This window comes from Macrobrachium nipponense, chromosome 23 (assembly GCF_015104395.2).
Source record: "Macrobrachium nipponense isolate FS-2020 chromosome 23, ASM1510439v2, whole genome shotgun sequence".
Taxonomy (NCBI): domain Eukaryota; kingdom Metazoa; phylum Arthropoda; class Malacostraca; order Decapoda; family Palaemonidae; genus Macrobrachium; species Macrobrachium nipponense.
The window spans coordinates 52,439,602-52,459,312 of record NC_061090.1 but is presented as its reverse complement, the minus strand read 5'-3'; the positions used below and the strand labels follow the sequence as shown (position 1 = coordinate 52,459,312).

Below are 19,711 nucleotides of genomic sequence, written 5' to 3'. Positions count from 1 at the left end.
TAAACTACTGATTTTTTAGTAGTAATGTGTTGATGTAATTGTAATTGCCAGTTCAACAGACGATAAGTTTTAATCACTGGAAAAAAAAAAACATTTTAAACCAGATTTCACTTTCAAGTTGGCTGCTGATGTGCATTTGCTGTCAAGAAGGATTTTGATAGTTCATGATTTATTTGTGCTAAGGCAATATTGCTGTTTCAGGAGACCAATGCTGATGTGAAGCAACCATTGTTAGCAGCAGCAAATGCAGCCACAGACCAGTCTAATTCACTTGACGATTCTAGAGATGCAGAAGATAGTTCCTTGACTGTAGTAGAACCTCAAATGGAAGAACGTCCACTCTTGCGAGAAGCACGCAATGTACGCAACACGCCTATTTCCAGTGCAGCAAATAGTATGAATGGGGATGTCACTGATACTACATCTTGTGGGCCAAAAACCTTGAGTACTCAAGAGCAACCATATGCCATTGGGGATCGGAAAGTGTTTGGACATGCACAGGTTAGAGAACTTTTATTTATTTCATGTACGTACATATATCACCAGTGATTATAACAATTCTTGTGCCTGTTAGTGCTTTTTTTTGAATACTTCTATCTTTTAGTGGAATTTTTGTGTAACAATAGCGCTCTCTCTCTCTCTCTCTCTCTCTCTCTCTCTCTCTCTCTCTCTCTCTCTCTCTCTCTCTCTCTCTCTCTCTCTCTCATGTGGAAGAAAAGAATGGCCAAAGGAGACTTGAATTTTGAGACCAACTTGTTGCTGCCAGCAATCACAAACTCCATTAGCTTTAGGAAATCAGTTGCACACCATATCTAGGAAAAAATGAAGTAGTTTAAGATTGTTCTCAATTGCGATGTTTATAGATTCATTTTTGTCGTTTTTAATGTGTTATCCTCAAACCTGGACTTTTTTTTTTTTTTATCAGGTTGTTGCTGTTAACCACACTGTTGATAAACAGCCAAATGAAGTGAATAAAGTTTCTTCAAGTGGTGAGGTAATTGTGACACCAAGTATTGCTGATAAGTCATCACTGTCACCTCAACATACATCAGTGTCATCAGCACCTGATGGAGAATCCCCAGGTGATTCTCCAGACAAACGTATAAAGAAGCCTCCGCCGTATCACATAGCTGCTGTTATGTCAAGGCATGCTGCTGATTTCCAGGAAGCCAGTGTAGAAGTTCCATCCTCACCTAGAGGCATGGCAGCTGCCTCTGGTCTCACAGTGAAAGATCTTCCCTCTAGACAGGTTTGTTGTTCAATTTTACTATCATGAATAATGCTTATCATTTATAACTGGATATATGCTAAGTTTACCAGTTTTATTCTGGGCTTATGATTTGAGTACCTACTTAATTTCATTCATTAAAGGACATATTGGGTGCACAATATTAATCCATTGATACCAGTGTTCTGACTTTCAAAGCATGGAAAAAATACAATATTTTGAATGTTGCATAAACCTAAGTTTTATTTTCTTCTTTTTTACTTTCTAATAGCAAAGTAATTCTTTATAATAGTCTACGGGGGTAGTGCCGTCAGTGCACCTCATTCGGTGCAATGTAGGCATTAATTAAGGTTCTTTGCAGCGTTGCTTCGGCCCCTGGCTGCAACTACTTTCATTCCTTTTACTGTACCTCCGTTCATATTCTTTCTTCAGTCTTACTGTCCACCCTCTCATAACAATTATTTCATAGTGCAGCTGTGAGGTTTTCTTCCTGTTACACCTTTGTAACCTTTTACTGTCAATTTCTGTTTCAGTGCTGAATGGCCTTAGTTGCCCCAGTGCTTGGCATCATGCCAGAAATCTGTATAACTCAAATCAAATCAAATTTGATCTCTACCTACTTTGTTGTCCAACTACTTCAACTTTACCATATCAAGTTTTCACTTACCTCATTTTGTGACAGATTGCTTGGCTTTTTGTGCCGTTTGAAGATGAACTTGTCATAGATAATCTCAAAATTACTTTGATATGTGGTATGTTTTGTAATATGACATGTTCTTATATGTAAATTTTTTAAATGTTACAGACTTTGTCTACAGTCTCTGGTAAAGTGACATCCGAAGAGGAGATTGTTGACACCAGCAGTTCAAGTGATAGTGGTTATGGCAATGGTAAAAGCCTTTCCCAGCAAAGTAAGTCAGTGTTAGTTTTTATGTATCTTGTTTGTATTAATGTCTGTATGTTGTAGAATTAATTGATATAAAGGGATACAAATTATAAATACTTTTTTCAAAAAAGCACTTTTGTTTTTCAGTTTCAGAAGAGTTAACCAGTGCAAATGCTACTGGTCCAAGTTCTCCAACATCACCACAAAACACAGATTCAAACTTCACAATGCCTTCCACGCCATCCTCTCCTCTAAGTCCATCTAGTCCAGGGCCTCTCCCAGATTTGAAGTCCCCCAGTTCTCCTTATTCTATACCCACCTTACAAGCAAATCCCTTTTCCAATATGTACAAGGCTGGGGACCGTCACTCTCATGCAGGAATAGTGCAGCAGTCAAAAACTTCTTCCCCATTGTACAGTTCACAGCAGCTGTATTCCACTCAGATGTCAAGTTACACAAGGCAGCACCCATTTGATACACATGCAAAAGATCTTGCGTCTCATTCTTCGCCTCATGGTCGACCAGCATCCATCGCTACTGGTGCGCAGCTAGAGAAACAGATGGTTGGGTTAGCAGCGCAAAGACCAGGGTCTCTAGCTCTTGGATCTCTTGCTGACTCAGCTTTGCTCAACAGACTTCCTCAAGATCAGCGTCCAGGTTCTTTGGCTGCCCCAATTAATACTGTTGGTATACCACCAGCCCCAACTCGAGCGATGTCATATATGGGACTAAACGTCAGCAGTCCTACTAAACAACGGGATCTTCATATGTATAGAAGTCAAGATATATTAGGAAGCAGTTCAGTACGAACCACAGACCAACGAAATTCTGGAGGAGTCGGTGATCATCGACAAGAAAGCAATGGACTTGTATCCATTATTGATCAGGTAATTGAGGTTACCTTTGTTTTGTGCTCTCTTGAATTATGTTCTCTATTGAAGTATGTGCCAGAGAATTAATCTGATTAACTGGATATAAGAATTAGTAATTTTACATTTTACAGGTTCATGGAATATTATAAGCAGCTTATACAAGTAGACCATCGATTTTTTGGCATCGTTGTTCCTAGGTCATGCCAGATTTTCTATTTTTCTGGACCAGCGATGATCCCATTCTTGTCAACACACACAAAACAAATATTAAATATAACTTAGATAATTAAATACTAGTGTAGAAGTTTATTAGTACTAGTACTTACTGTACAGGTTTCTGTTTCAGTATCAGTGTAAAAAATTTCAGCAGATGGGACCAACAGGGCATTCAGTGCTGAAAAAAGAAACCAGCATCTCACCCATACCTATATCAGTGAAACTAGATTAATTAAACAAAATTAATAGGGAAAATTTAACAAGTTATTGTAATGTAATTATGAAGGGATGCATCTTCTGAATATGTAGTTACTACCTTCTACTGTACTAGTTTTCCTGGATCTGGCCATTCCCATTTTTCATGCAAAATCGACTGCTATGATACTTTGTCATTTGTGCAGTGTGTGAATCGTTTGCTCAATATTAGACCTATATCATGTAGTTCAGCAAGATATTCTATATTGATAATACTGTACAGTATATGCTTATTTATAGAAATTCTTACCAAATGCTTTTTCTTAAGATTTACCAAAAGTATCAGAAAAATTGACAAATAATGTAACAATATTCAACAAACACTGCCAGGATTAACAAAGTAAAGAAACAAAATGAGCACCAGAACACTTGGTGTATCCGTCAGCCACCCAGTAAATGAGGCCAGTGGCGGCAGTCATTTTAAAGTTTTGATCAAAATTTTGTCCGGATTACAGGAGCTTCCAGACCAGTGACTACCAGAAATCGATGGTCTACTTGTGTTACAAAGCTTTATTTTTACCTAATGTAAATTAAACTGTAGTTATCTGACTGGTACTAGCAGGTACAAGTAATGATTTGGCTTATTGGGATAAATTCCGTACTCAAATGCTTCCCTGAATTATTTGGCATTGGTTTTTATACTGATTATACTTCTTGGTTGTATGGTATATGCTTAATTATTATCATAAGTAATTGATCATAATCATATTTTAAGGGCTTCAAAGCCTTGCTGAAAGCATTTGCTCTTTAATAAGAGGAACAAATGGAAAGTATAAGCGGAAGGTACTATTGCTGGGGCTGAAGGGCCACTGCAAGGGACTTTTGTCTTTTGTCTCCCCATCTTTTTGTTAGTCACTTATATGTCCACATTTATTGCAGTTACTTTCTCCCACATTACAATGACGATTTTGTAAGTGTAAAAAATCATAATGAAAATTATCATTCTTTTTTTATGTATATTTTCTCATCTAGGGCTGAATTATCCTGCATGTTCTGTTCTCTTCTGTCATATTCATTGTCTGAGCAAATTTCCATGTAGTCCAAGTCCTCATCCATACCTTTCGTCTATTCTCCCACTGGTGAGTGTCCTCCTACCTCTTCCATATTGGCTGCTTCTCTGACAATTGCTTCTCTACTTACTTCAGCGCTGCTGGTACTATTGCTGTGTTTTCCATCCTCTAAGAGCTACATCTCTGCAACTTACTCATATGTGAAATTATCTTCTTAATGCAATTTATCCATGCATCTAAAAATCTTGTAATTGTATCTTTGCGTTTGTGCACTTTTTTTTTTTTTTTTTTTTTTTTTTTTTTGCTAAAAGCACATGCCTCTACAGCATAGGTTTTTTTTCTTTTTTATTGTGAGGATTCTGATTTACCAGTAGTCCAACATTGGAGTCAACATTATCCAGGCTGATACTGTTTTCTTTTAACTGTCCACTTAGTTTTATATCCTCTGATTTAATTGTCCATTCAGTTCTATATCCTCTTTTACTTGTTCTCTGTGCATTGACATTATTTAAAATCAGAGTATTTGATACATGGTGTGATGTGGTAATGAATTATTTTTGTATATTTTGCGTCTTTTATTTTGCTTTACTGCATCCATACACCACAATTCTTCAATGTATCTTGATATTATGCCAGATGAATATCTAGATGAATACTCCTGTGAGTTGGTGAAAATCTTGCTAATGTAACCAAGTTGTGTTTACATATTTACCAACAATGCTGAGTGGAGCCATTCAGGCTAAAGTTAACTTTTGGCTTAGTTACTCACAACTGACACTGTCATCAAAAGTAACCGTATCTTATAATTTCTAAGATGACAAGTTCTGAGGAATTTTACAAGCAATTATGTTTGAAGCTTATTTTCTGCCCATTGCAGTGGTATGTTTAAGCATACTCTTATATAAACTTTTTGTATGAATTTGATGTATAAAAAAATGTTTTATATGCAGTGTTGCCATGTGATAATATACTGTATTGGATTGATATATCCATTATGGGAAGTGTCTTCACAAAGTTTACTACTTAGCATAGGTTGTGTTTGCTTATTCTAGTCTTCTCTAATAAACTTGTGTTTTTCATGACTGTTACAACCCTTCATCTTGATTGAGGCGTCTCAGTATACCAAAACAACTTGCTCTAAAATCTTATGTTTATTGCAGGTCACAAGCAGTATTTTGGAACATGGAGAAAGTCCACCACCAAAGGTGTCTGTTACTGGTTCATCAGCATTGCCATCTGCTACTGTGGCTATATCAAACGAACCTCCTTCATCACAATATTCACAATCAACCAGTTTATCTCAAAATGCAAGTGTTCGTTTGTCAACAGTAACAGCAGCCAGTGAAACAGCACCCACCAGTGTGAGTGGGTTGACAAATTTCACTCAAGACCAGCCTCGTGGAGAAGTTTTACATCCAACTCCCCATAGACCTAATTTGCTCTCCACTTCTAAACAGGATGAGGAGTCTGCTCCACAGTCAGAATCTGTAGCACAGACTACATCAGAAAACAGTGTTTCTCCCCCAAAGACTGGACCCAAGCCACTGTCTAGGATTCCTTCCCTGAGCTCAGATGTTCATTCAGGTCATAATAACCATGACTCACATCTCCCTAACCGTGCTTACAACCACAATGAATCACGATTGCCAGTCATTGACAACAAAGGCCGTGACACAAATACTCTGAGTAATGAATCTCATGGTCCTGTTGAAACTAGGATCCCCACTCTAAGCAGTTCAGGACGAAGCACAAGTTCCCTTTCACAAGCTCCTAAAGGTTTGACCGAGTCTCAGATTCCTATGGTGAGGCCAAATAATTTTGTATCAAGCCAAAATAAACCAGTTGCTGGAGATTCTCGAATTCCTGCTTATGGAAACAATATTCGAAGTCCTGATAACATGTTTAACAACTCCAAGTTTACCCAAGAACCTCGTAAACCACTCCTGTCTAATTCAGGACATAGTTCAAGCAGTTTAATTCAAGAACCCCAAACTGTTGGTGATTCTCGTATTCCTTTAATGGCTGGAATGGTGCGCTCATCAAGTAATCTTGGAAAGGAAAACCTTAATAATAGTAGTAAATTTCCAATGTCAAGTGCATATAGTCCCACCAGCACAAACCTAGTCAGTGGTAGTAGCCTTCCAACTAATAACATTACAGGAATTCCAACCTTAGCTTCCCAAGGTCGCAGCAATAGTGGCTTAAGCTCTGGTATTCCGGTTCCTGGTTTGCGTAGTGAGACTCCAAAAAATATTGGAGTTGATGTCAGAAAACCATTGTCTCAAGTAAGTGCAAGTCACACATCAAGTTCTAGGCTTCAAACACCAGGCTATGCAGGTGGAATACGTCCCCCAAGCATGCATACCAGCAGCCCAGTTTTGTCTACTGGAAAACAACTTCAGCCTCCTCAGACATCACAATTGCAGCCCCCGGGATATACAAGTGGGATCCGTCCACCTTCAGTCAATGCAGCTATTAATACACCTGGTATTCCTCTACCATCATCAACTTCCTCGTCCAGTCACCTGAACAACCCTGGGTCTAGGAGTTCTGTCTCCTCAACAGGCTCAGGTTCACGCATCCCAATGACATCTGGTAAGTGCATTCTTTTTTCTGTGGAATGTTTTCTTTTGTTTCTAACAGTTTTATTTTATATTACCTGACCCACATCAATTGGAAAATACATTATCATAATTAATTTTTCCTTAAACACAATATTTGCTGGAGGTAAAAATAAACATTTTGGAGCAGGAAATATGAACTGAGATTTGTAACAGTGCTTCTCACAAGACCACTGGAATAAGTAGGAGGATTGCATTTTTCCTCTTCAATCTGTGATGTTAGAGCAAAAGGGTTGTCCCCAAAAATTGTCTCCTCCTTGTCTGTAGGACTTATTTATCCCCTAACTAGCATTTGTTCAATGCCTTGTCCATCCCTAAGAGATACCTAAAAGGAGGGTTTTCCCTTTTTAGATATTTGTGAGAAAGAAATTTACTTTATGGTTGTTTTTAAATATTGATATTCTAGCTCTCTGGTCTTTTGAACGTTTACAGGATTATCCAGTTCAAGATTGCCAGCCCCCGCATCCAGCAAACACCGCATAACTCCTGCATCTTCCCAGAGTCCAGATGGAGGGAAGAATAGCACAGCCTGGATGTTTGGGCAACACAAGAATGCTCGAGTGGTATGTCAGAATGTACGTACATTGGGCTTCACTAACACATTAACAGTTCAAAGCTGATGTTAAGGTTTTTGGCTTTTGAGGTCATGGCATTCTTAGCATTGGTGATGTTCGAGCACAGTATTTGTTTTTTATTTTGCAATTAGGATAGCTTATGCTCGCTCAGGCTTTGTACTGTAAGGCTTAAAATTTGAAATTAGTGGTTGTTTCATGGTAAGCTAAACACCAGATATTTATAAAAGGCAGTGTTGCCATACTGTAGAAATGCAAGTATACTATGTTGCAAGTTTTAGCAGCTACTCTGTAAACAGTGCTAGTCCTCTGGCATAGTCGTGATCGTTTGTACTTGAGACCGAAGAAATTTTCAGATGTGGGAAAAGAATAATACCAGTAAATGATAATTATTATCAGAAGTACTATTGTAACTATTAAAAAGGGCATTGCTTAAATGAGGGCACATAGTATAAGTTGCTGGAATAAAGGTTTTGAAATTTCCTAAGTGCTGTTAGGTGTTTTGTGGTGAAGATTTAAAGTTTGGATTGAAGTGATACATTAATTTCTTTCAAGTAATGGACGGTGTGTGGGCTATGTGAAACATTTATCACATTCCTTTGGCTGTTGTGAGAAAAGAAGAAATGGATAAAATGTTAGAGACCAAGATATGGCAAATGAGAAAGGTGGATAAATGTTGAATTGATGTTATATTGTCTGAAACCAGTAATTTGTCCAGATTGTGGGAAGGATATGTCTTGTGTTTTTGCTAAACTTCATTTTTTATGACAGTGTAAATCATTTGGGCTCCCATAGAAGGAAAGTCCACCGTAGCTATGCAACATTTGTTCAAGCTTTCTGATGATAACTCTTAAGTAGATTTTAACAGGCCTCATCCTATGGAAAGGATTTGGAAATTGGGAAAAGGACTGTGTACCACTGGTTCATATAATCCACCAAGTTGTCATTTGTATCATGCTCACTATACGTAGTACTAAGTTTGTGGTTTCTTTTAGGGTTTTCAAATTAATTTTAGCTGTAATGGAACTGTTTCTCTTTGGTATGAATTTAAACTTTAAAGAGAAGATTTTGTGTCATTAAGTGTGTTGTAACAAGCTGAGGTCATTGGTTCGATTATCTTTACAGCCACTCACAAGTTTCGTGGTTTAGATCAACAGTTTTAGTCATAAACACCTTATTGATTGGGTTAAAGTACTGCTTTAACTAACTAGAGCAATGATAGCAAGTATAGCTAGTAGCTATACGTAGAGTGAGCTGTGCAGTGGTAGGTAGTCATACCTGCAGTATATCATGCCAATGAAAGGTATGAAGTAGACATGGTTGAAGAGTCTTTTCAAGGACAAATAGTAGCTAAAGCATAACTCAGCAAATGCAGTGAGGTACATTATTGTAAGCCTTGCCAGAAGCAGGTAACATCTGTTGTATTAAATGACAGACTTTAGCCTCAGTTATTTTTTCCTTCCGTCAGCTAGTAACTGCTACATTATAAGATTGATGCTGGTCTCATTGTCTTTGTCCCTTTCATTTCATGATCTCCCTCTTTCATTCCCTTCATGCTTCCATCCAGACAAGGAAATTCTGGGTACCTCAGAGGAGATTTTCCAAGTTTCATCATAAGTGGTAAATATACATGTTTGGGATCTTTTTCATTTGGGCATATATACATGTTTGGGATCTTTTTCAGTTGGGCATATAGTACTGACTACAGAAGGTCATGGATGTGGAAATGTTTCAGCTAAGGGGCTGTGAAATGGTTGTTTGTTTGTGGATATACACTGTGGTTTGATCCTTTTTCTTTCTCTTAGTTTCTTCTGTCAGGAGGTTCTACCAGATCTGTGGATTTCCCTTTAATAAAGCATTTTCTATCATGGAATCTTCATACAGCATGTTTTGTTTCAGAGCACCTTCAGTTTCTATTGAGTTTCATGTATAATATATAAAATTACAGTATTTAAGTTGTGTGCTTGCCTTTTTCATCATTGCATTGTCCTCATGTTGCAAAAATTTTACTTTTCGCATGCCCCCACTGGTTTATTGCACAGTAAATCTGAACTTTTATAGACCAAAGTTGGTTTGTTGCACAGTAAATCTAAACTTTATAGGCCAAAGTTTAAATTGCATCTAAATAGTTGGTGAAATTTAGTCTGTGCATGATAAGCTTATGGTTGTTTTTGTGTGTGGAGGATCACAGATTTTTTTCAAAGCCATATCTGAGATTACTTTTGATCAATTTGTGGTAATACAGATCTCTTTGGAAGGAACTTTGCCACAACTTTTATGATCTGTTCAAGCTTTTCTTTTATTAGCCTACCTTCTGTGTGCTACAGCACACAATGGCTAGTACCAAACAATATTTGAAGGATATCTTCAACCCCAAGTGCATTGATTTGTCCCCCATTTTCATCCAATCTCTTTGTTATCTTTGTGCTCTATCAGTCTCCCTTAGCTTTTCTTTGCTCCAATTTTCCTCTCACATTTAAGAACTGGGTTTTTTTTTTACACTTGACTGGGAATTTGATTCTGTTGTCATGTCAGCAACTTTATTGTAATATGTATATCTAGTCATACTTCTGCTTTTTTAGGTAAGTAGTTATAGTAGAACATTAGTCACACTGGATAGAATCCAGTGGATAGGATGAAGTAGTATTTTTTTTAAGAAGCAAAAATTTATTGATGTTATAGTGCTTATTCTACTCTTGTTATTTAGTGTAGATTCAAATATGGGTATACGTATATTTGGAATTTTTTTATTGCTCTGAACAGAAACTTGAGCTGCTTCAGCCATCTTCTCAAACTGCATGAATTAGGAAAGTTCTTCACTTCAGATAGTTTGTGATTGCACTTCAGGAGTTTTTATGAATGGTCTAATTATTTTGTTAGTGTTGGTTGTTAATTTGTGGAATTTCAAAAGATTTTTTTTTCTGTCCGTGCTGAGACTTGAAAACATGAGCATCATGAGGCTGAAGTTGACAGTAGGATTAAAGCTGGATGGGGGAAGTGGAGAGAGGTAGCGGGAGTAGTATTTGAGAAGAAAATGCCAATCAAGCTAAAAGTCAAGATCTATAGCACAGGGATAAGACCAGTGTTAATGTATGGATCAGAAAACTGGGCTCTAAGAAGAAAAGAGAAAGTAAAGCAGCTTGAGAGAAGAGAGATGGGAATGCTGAGGTGGATTATGGGAATATTGCTGCTTGAGAGATTTGAAAATGACGAAATAAGAAGGGCAGGCTTAGTAAAGATTACAAAGGTAATAAGAGTAAAGATTGAGGTGGCATGGGCATGTGTTGAGGATGGATACAAGGAGGGAATGAATAGGGCATGGAAGAAACCCTTTAGAGGAAGGAGATCGAGAGGGAAACAGAGAATTAGATGGCCAGATAAAGTGAAGGAAGATATTGAGAGAAGAGGTTTGGTGGAGGATGACAGTGGGAAAGAAGAAGACACCAGGACTTTGGTGGCTACGCTGTTCTGTGCCTTCATGATAAAAATCAAAGTTAAAACAGTTTCAATAATTGTGGTCAGTCAGTATGTTATAATCTCAGTTTTTTTCTTAAAACATTGTTGGAGTTGTGTATTGTGAATTTCTGTTATGTATAGTTTTACTGATCAATCAATTAATCTTTTATAATGATTTATTACAAGACAATTTACTTACCTGTAAATCATGTATGAAGAATATTTATGCATGAATGTAAGCTTTGATACATTGTTTATGCAATTTCTGCTGCCAATAGAGAAAATAGAAGATTCTGTATTGAAGTGAACCACTGATAGGGTATTTGCATTGCATTGCATAAGCATTAAATCTTTCATGTGAATATTTCCAGTTTATGAAGTCCAGGCGGACATGCAGAAATATTTTGCCTTTTGGTGTTATTACTAATACAGTAACAGAATTGCTGACCTAGTTAACAATGCTTTTTTATTTTATATAAAAAGAAACTGCTTGCTAAAGGGCTTTTTCTAGTTTTTATGCATGTAATTTATGATAGCTCATGTAGCTGGTTTTCAGTTTCTAAAAATGAGTTGTATCTTTCTGATACAGCCCTAAGTTTTTCACATAAAATATCTTGTGCCTGTGTCATTTTTCATTGAAAGTTTACAAGACCCATTGTAGATGGGCATTTTGGGGTATCTTGGAATTTCATTATTTGGATATGAGAAGCACTGATTGATTGATTTGGCCAGTTCCTCTTTTTTTTGTATGAGGTAGGCCTTGTTCTACATCAGATTGTTCAGGTATTATAATACTGTCTGGTTGTCTTTGATGTGCTATTCTTATTTTTATAATTTTTAAATTATTATGTCTGTGTTTGTTTAAGAGAGAGTAATGCTATACTCATTTGTTCGTGAAGTTGTCCTAGGCTTATTTCACTGTTTAATACTGTTTAATTTCAATTCACAGTTCCCAGTAGTAATTGAGAAGAATCCAGATCTTGGCTTTACAATAGGGCAATCAGAAGAGGACCCTGAAGATAAGGTAAGAGGTAGATTTTATTTTTCTGTACGGCGATGTTATCCCATTATGGACCGAGTAACTAGTAGACATGGAATAAGTAACTCTTCAGAAAGCAGCTCTGAAAATAATTGAAATTAATTTTGCAGTTGATGAGCCTTTTGTAATGCATTTTGTAATGACAACTGAAACCTTCCAAAGGTGCAAAAAACGGTCCTTAAAATGCCCAGAATCTATTTGTTTGGAGTAGTACTACAGTACTTGCATAGTTAAGATAAATAATTAATGGCACACATTCTTTCAAAATTGTACCGAGTACACTGTCTTTTGTTGTTCATGGAGTAAAAAGATTAAATTGCAATGCCTATGTAATGATGAATGAAGTAAATATCTTGGGTTTTGTGATGGAACATTGTAGGCTTTGAATCTGTAATGAAATGTCTTTTGAATGTTGGTCTGCTTTTTGTGAGCTTGGAACATTTCTTCTGCCTCATAAGTCATCAAAATGCTATTGCAAGGATTATAAAATTTGATTGCACAGATGACTTTTACTCTGTGTTGGTGATGCACAAGGTATCTGTAGTTTGCAATGGAGCTAGAATACAGAGGATGCTGCAGAGACTTTTGGTAATATCTGCTATATCCTACAGACAGTCAGTTTTGGGATAAAGCAGTTTTATCTTTAAACCTGCAAAGAAAAACAATCTGAGCCTGCTGGAATATTGAAGTGAAAGGTGAGCTATTTAAGGGGTGATGGAAAAAGGAAGGAATGTCTAAGTTTGTCAAGACTTTTCAGCGTTGTTCTCTCTAGCGCAATGGAGTTTGGATATAAGATCACTTTGAAAGCAATGACAATTTAAGCAATTATATCTTAGGCTCTTCATACCTTCCTGATACTTCTTCATGGCAAGCAGTGCTACCATAACTGTAGTTTTTGTTGTGTTGTAAGGCATGTGATCTTTATATGGCTGCTTTAAACATACTTTGAGAAGAGAATGAGTTTTCAAAATGTAGGATTTAATAGTTACTGATGATGGTCTCCAGTATCATCAAAGTTGGCCTTGACTAAAATAGAAAACAAATGCAAAAGCAGCCTGATTATTTGGTATGTCCTTGTATATATCAATTCTCATTCTTTCCATTGAATTTTGGGCAAGAATTTAGAACCTTACGTGAACCAGCTTTGCTTTTTTATATGGATGGGTACTTGGTGGTACCATTGAAGGGTATAAAAAAAATGTGGCAAATGAAATCTTGACTGTGTTGCTATTAGCGTGAAGATTCCAATCACACCAGAAAAATGTTGCATGCAAACAAGTGGTATCAAAGTGTGGAACTGTTTTAACAGTGAGCGATTCATTTTATGCAACACTCCACTGCGTATTACCTGTCTTTAAAAATTTGTCATTTTACAGAGCATATATGTTGTGAGTGTTGCTGGAGGTGGAGCGGCATCATCTGCTCTGAAAGTTGGAGATAAATTATTACAAGTTGATGGTGCAGATGTTCGCTCTGCCAACTTACACACAGCCATTTCCATCCTCAACAAGACATCAAATACAGTTAACCTGATGGTGTCTCGGTTGCAGTAAGACAGCCTCAGTTAACATTAACTGTCAAGTACTTCGACCTCTGTTTGGTTTTTCATCAAGAGTTATGGTTGCATATTCTCTTCTAAGGTTTCAAACCAAGATGAACGTGTGTTCATTAAGGTTTTTGGCTATTACATAGATTGCACTGTTTCGCTTTGAAAGACAGTGCTTCTTGGACTAGAAAATGTCATGACTGCCTTATCCAACTTGTGCCTCTCTGAGAAATTTATGTGTATGTATTGATTTAAACTTAGTAAATCTAGCCAGGTGATGTGAGTAGGTTATAAGGTGCTTACAAGGGACATTCTTGTAGTCACAACCATGTCAGTAGGTGAGAGATGCAGTGCTGATGATTAGCGATACAGTTTTATTGAAATCAGTACAGCTGGTTGTGCTGTAGTGTCTGTTTTTAGAGTGAAAAGGCAGATCAGTTATTACAAAGTATTGTAAGATGTATTCACATTTGTATTGACAAAATCTTTTGTAATGAGTCATATGATGCCAATGATGGTGCCTTCTGGAGTAAATGACAACATAGAGTACAATTTTTTATTGGTAAACTAAAAAGTAGTGTAAAATGGTCCAAATTTAGTTGTAATGAACACCATTAGTTTAAGTTGAATTTACTTTAGGTTGTATCTTATTGACCAAATGTAGGTAATCAGAGCAGGGTACTGTTGCTGACTTTATTGTAGTAATACCATACCATACTTGTCACCCTCCATACATTTTATGTGCCCTTTGTGATGTAGTACTTGATAGTGTGTTGTTAACAACATCTATGCTAATTAGATTAGGTATCATATCATCCTCAATAAGCTAGTTGAATATGAAATATAGGTACCATTCCTTATATTCAGGAAAAATTATTGTCCTCTGAGTTCCCCAATTTAAGTTCACAAATTTTATCAAATTCAGGTGTTAGACTTGGTTGTAAATTATGCAGCATAAGGATGAGACAGATTTGCCATACACTCACAGCTTTTATTAGAAGTGATGTTAAGCTTTTTTTTAAGGTTAATTAACTTTGTATATTTTCAAATTACATTGAACTGATGCCTAAACCAGATGCTTTTGTAATTTGTTTTATTTGAAATTTATAGATATTTGTAACTTAGTAGAGGTACACATATTTCAAAATTTAATAATTACTTGGTGATGTTTCACAGGTTAATGAGGATCTTATGGCAGCATTATTAGTAATATAGGTTTATGACTTTACAATTACTTTTGCTTATTTTTCCTTGCAGTCAAGTCTAGTAATTGCTGGAATGCTAAAATATTTTTGCAAAATGCCCCATTTTATTTACTTGTAGTAGGTGTCGAATCCTTTCAGCAGTGTTTTAAAGAAATGAAAGGTTAGTAGATTGTATGGAAATCCATGTAAGTGGTCAGTGAAGAATACTCCATAATTTTACAATAATTATTTTTCATTACTAAGTTAGGAAAGTAGTAAAATTCAGTTTGAGCTTACCCTGTCTTAAAGAGATATAAATGCATCAGTATTAGGATGAGGACTTTGTCCTCAGAGTTTGAAAATTCTACAGTATTACGATGTAAACTTAGTGACCTTTGAATTATGAAACTAAAGTACATGAGTTTTTCAGAATGACTTTGCTTCATGGCATTTTTTTATCACAGTAGTAAGATTTTGAATTTTTTACTATGAATATGGTGGACTACTATAATGCTGCTTTGATTTAGGAGAGATACCAAAAATATTTCTCATAAATTTGAGATATTTACTAGGGGATAGTTTTTCATTGTTGAAAGTACTTCTCACACTAAAGCATGATTTTACCAAATTATTGTTCCAATGGTGGTCATTTTTTATCATACCTTACCTTTTCATCGGTGTTTTTTTGCCATACGTAGGGATAGCATTACCTATGCTGTATGGGCACCGCTGAAAGGGTCATTTGCTTGCAAGTTAACAATGAGCTGTTTTATTTTTCAATTTCCTAACAATGCCATATTTTAATGCTTACCAGTGATCTCTATTTTTAAGCAAAGAATGATGTAGGACTTTCTGATTGCAGTAAAATCAGGACCATGTGGCACAAATACTATACTTTTGAGATTTTATGTTTAAAGGGTAAATGGGTGAAAGTTTGAAAGTTCTCATAATTATACATAAATGTGATTATAGTTTTACAGAGTCTCACCATGTATGTGTGCCATTTGAATATATATTTGTTTACAGTGGTACAGACACATGAGGCAGAAGTGCAATTGCATAGGTTTATGTGGAAATTTTGCTCATCCTAGCAGCTTTTTTTAAAATACTGGTTCATTCTTCTTCATAAAGGCAGCTGGTTGTTCTCTTGATGGATACTAATCTTGAATTAACCCATCCACCCAATTTTGCTGCTCTGTTTCAGAAATTGTAAATAATTAAAAAAAGGTAAAATTCTTGTTTTCAAATTCTATAAATGAAAAATATTCCTTCCAAACTGAAATTCTTTACTAAACCAGTGGGATATGTTTATGAGAGCCTGAGAATTTTCATTAGAAAGTAAATTAGTATGAAGTGTCCTCATGTGTGTAAGTGCTAATAGTTAAGTGATTTGACACAAACCATCATAGTTCCAGAACACTTCTTTGATTTACTATATGTAAATGATTTTAGTTAGCTAGGTACATCAGGATTAATGTGTGCACAGATAGTCATGAACAGGGCTTCAATGCCAATGACAGTGAGTTTATCTGTATTTAAAATTTTTTTAGTCTCATGGTTCCCCACTGTAGTTTGGATGTCAAAGTACGTATTTCATGTTCCTCTCATATGATGATTTTATTATCAGTTATTTCTTAGAAAAATAGGTAGGAATCACTTTAGAAAGTACACATTTTCTAATAATTAATGAGTGATTAATGTAATGCAATGAAATGGATGCAGCGGATCTTTTACACATTTTGAGTATAGTAATTTGGAGAGGAAATTGGTGTATTAAACATGACTGTCCTGTATTGTACATAAGAACTTAAACATATAAAGTCCTTTAATGCATAGTTTATATGAAAAATAGTTTTATTTTGGAAAGAGTTGCATGCTGTATCTAACTGGATTATTATTTTGCACTGCTGCTTAATATCCAGAACAGAGCTTTAGTCAGTAGGATTAAGGAATTGAATAAGTACTATATTCATATTGCTTACATTTTCAGTGGTATTCCGTAAAGGGTGGGGTCATTATTTCTGTATGAAAACTGGTACATCATTTGTACTGTTTGAGATGGATATTAGTAATTTTCATATTGAAATCTGAACTACTGTCATTTTATTTTTGAAATCAGAAAACTGATCATGTCTTTAATATTGATGAGGAAAGTGAATTTGAAACCCTGAATTCTTAATACTACAGTATATAAATACCACATATAATTTATAAATGTGAAATGTTGATAAAGTTGGTCAACTTTTATGGAAGAGATAAGACTTACGATACTTTTTAGTGCACATAAATTTCATGAATGTAATCCAAAAGTGATGATTGGAATAGTTCTTCAAAAATTAATTCTTACTTTGCCATTTCATTTATTAGAGTGATTTTCAAATTATGCTTCCTGGCCTCAAACATGATACATATATGTGTGCTACCAACAGAGCTAATAGTGTGTCCTTGCAGTCTGAGTGCAGTATTTTTCTATTTACCCTGTTAATCTTGCTTTAACTTTTTGCCTATGAAAAATGTCTTGATTATATTGGTATTAATTCCATATAAGTATTGTTTATTTGTTGCTAAATTTGAAGACTCCATCTCTTTGGTACAATGTTGTGTTTTATTCATACAGCAAAAATTAAAAACATCTGTTGATAGAGAAATCAGGGAAGCTGTCACTGCTGGCTGGGTGATGCATACCATAATTCTCAGAACTGCAGTGATGATATTCACATCTAGTTATTGTCACTTTCAGTATATGCTTATGAATGTGATTAGATTAAGAATTAACGTTCATAACATAAATTACCCTGAAAATAAAGCATAATTAAAGCAATTTTAAATTTTTATACACATTCCTTAAAGATATTGTGACACGGTTATCCTAGTGCTAGAAGGTAGCTGTAATTATAAGGTGATCTATGTAAGGAGTCCTTGAGTACTTATGCATTTAGAGTTTTATGAAAAATTTTTAAAGAATAAAATTTTACTTAAATTATAGTATAAATAAATAGAATAATTTATAAAGAAAATTGACATTCCTTTATATATTTTCATTAAGTAGTGATTCAATGTCATGAGAAGTTTATTATAGCAAAACTTTTCTGCCTTGGAAAAGGTTGAAATTGCTGTTGTCAACAGAGAAGTGCAAAATTTTTATTTGATTAGGAATGCCTAGGCCTCACTGCCCTTTCACTAACTCAGGCTGGCAACAGTACAAATTCTTTAAAAATTTATAATCCAGGTGCCTTTTAGTGATTAAAAATTATCAATAATTTAAATGAGCTATAACTTCTCATATACATTGTATTCCATGTATGCATTAGACATTTAAATCATGTGCTTTATGAAAAAGAAGAATAGACAAAAGTCATACCCTTATACATTAAGAATATTTAGAGTTTTACAGATTTTTGTTGGTTTTGCTAAATTGGAGTATTTTTGTATTTTTGAAGATTTATTTGTTTTTATCACAAATTCATCATATGTTGTAGTACATGTTACACCATTTGTAATGTCCTATGTGTAATCTTTCACTGTACTGCTTTGTCAAATAATAACATGAGAATTAACCTGCGTTTTTCTGATATTTTTCAATGAGAATTAACCTGTGGTTTTCTTTTTATATGATTATTTTGCAGGAGCATCTGTTAAGTTTTTATGATCTCCATAGGAAAAGGTGTGAGAATTTTATGTTTAATAGACTTAGTTCTTTGGTAGAATTAGATATGTAGTAAATGGATGTATTAAAACTACAAGTGAGATGATTTGCATATGGATTTGGAAGCAAATTTTGATTCAATAGACATCCTCCTCAGTTCTGATATGGGGATGTAGGTTCAGAATAGGCACATTCACAGTATAAGAGGTACTATATATACTAGCCATAAATCAAGGAGTATGTCACATGGAAACAACTAAATACCCTTTTCAAAAGTGTAAGTGACAGAGCACTAAACATTTTGTTATACATGCTACAAATAAATTCCATGTGAGGATAACAGTCAACACTTTCAATCTGCAAAAGGAAGTATGTATAATCCGTAACGGCCACATTATTCCCAATATGTACTTGGCTCACTGTGCATAAAACTCTGTAACTGTTGGGGTAAATATAGTGTCCAAGAAGTTTGTGAGGCAGAACAGCAGATGCATGAGACATAACTTCAAAGACCTGCTGCCTCAGAGTCTACTGGTCTGCATAAGCATTTCCTTAGATAAAATTTAAACCTTCATTAATGGTACTGCAGGCTAAACTCAACTGCTTGACTACCCAAATGATCAACACGACCATCTGAAGGAAAGCCAGAAACAGTTTACAGTCTAGTCATACATAGCAAATCATCCCAGTGATTGTTTAGCTAAATATTTCAGGCCTGAAGTAACGATCGACAATTTGCTACGTGAAACGGTTATCATCCAGACACAATGACTGACATTTTTGACGCAGGACTCGGTGACAGGTATGTTGACGCTGTTATCAGAAGCTGACAGCCCGTAAGCAGTGTAGAGACGAGTTTCACGACTGCTTACTTCTGTTGCCAGGTGAAAGTGGCCAGAATCACTAGAAAGGGCTCATGAGGAAGTTACCTGTCTGTTTTGTTCAAACTTCCATTTCGTTAGAGAGATTAGACGTGGCTTCATGGAAAGTAGGCAAGCAACATAACTCAGCTGAAATATTTTGGAGAGTATTTAAAAATTGGGAAAAGAACTTTCAAGTCTAGTGTCTTATGTAGGAGTGCAACTAAATGCAGGGAGAGATAAGGTATGAAAATAAGATTATGGAAGTTTTAACGATAGGAATGCAGAAGATGAAAATCTGATAGATATGAAAAAGTAAG

General features: G+C 35.5%; 1 protein-coding gene across 3 annotated transcripts in view; it reads left to right on the top strand.

Moving 5' to 3' along the window:
* Window positions 1–18,442, top strand: part of LOC135200671 (mucin-17-like) — a 32,435-nt gene extending 13,993 nt beyond the window's left edge. Inside the window, exons 11-19 of one of the 3 annotated variants that reach the window (XR_010311346.1) lie at window positions 202–501; window positions 926–1,249; window positions 2,034–2,139; window positions 2,262–3,001; window positions 5,628–7,062; window positions 7,521–7,663; window positions 9,228–9,280; window positions 12,066–12,140; window positions 13,532–13,605. Coding sequence is in view for 2 of the 3 variants with exons in the window: in XM_064229283.1 (XP_064085353.1) it covers window positions 202–501; window positions 926–1,249; window positions 2,034–2,139; window positions 2,262–3,001; window positions 5,628–7,062; window positions 7,521–7,663; window positions 12,066–12,140; window positions 13,532–13,708 (3,300 nt within the window). In the remaining variant the exon portion in view is untranslated. Of the gene's footprint in view, window positions 1–201; window positions 502–925; window positions 1,250–2,033; window positions 2,140–2,261; window positions 3,002–5,627; window positions 7,063–7,520; window positions 7,664–9,227; window positions 9,281–12,065; window positions 12,141–13,531 lie in introns of all 3 variants that reach the window. The other 2 variants (XM_064229288.1, XM_064229283.1) reach the window with 2 other exon arrangements.
* Window positions 18,443–19,711: the final 1,269 nt, after the last annotated feature.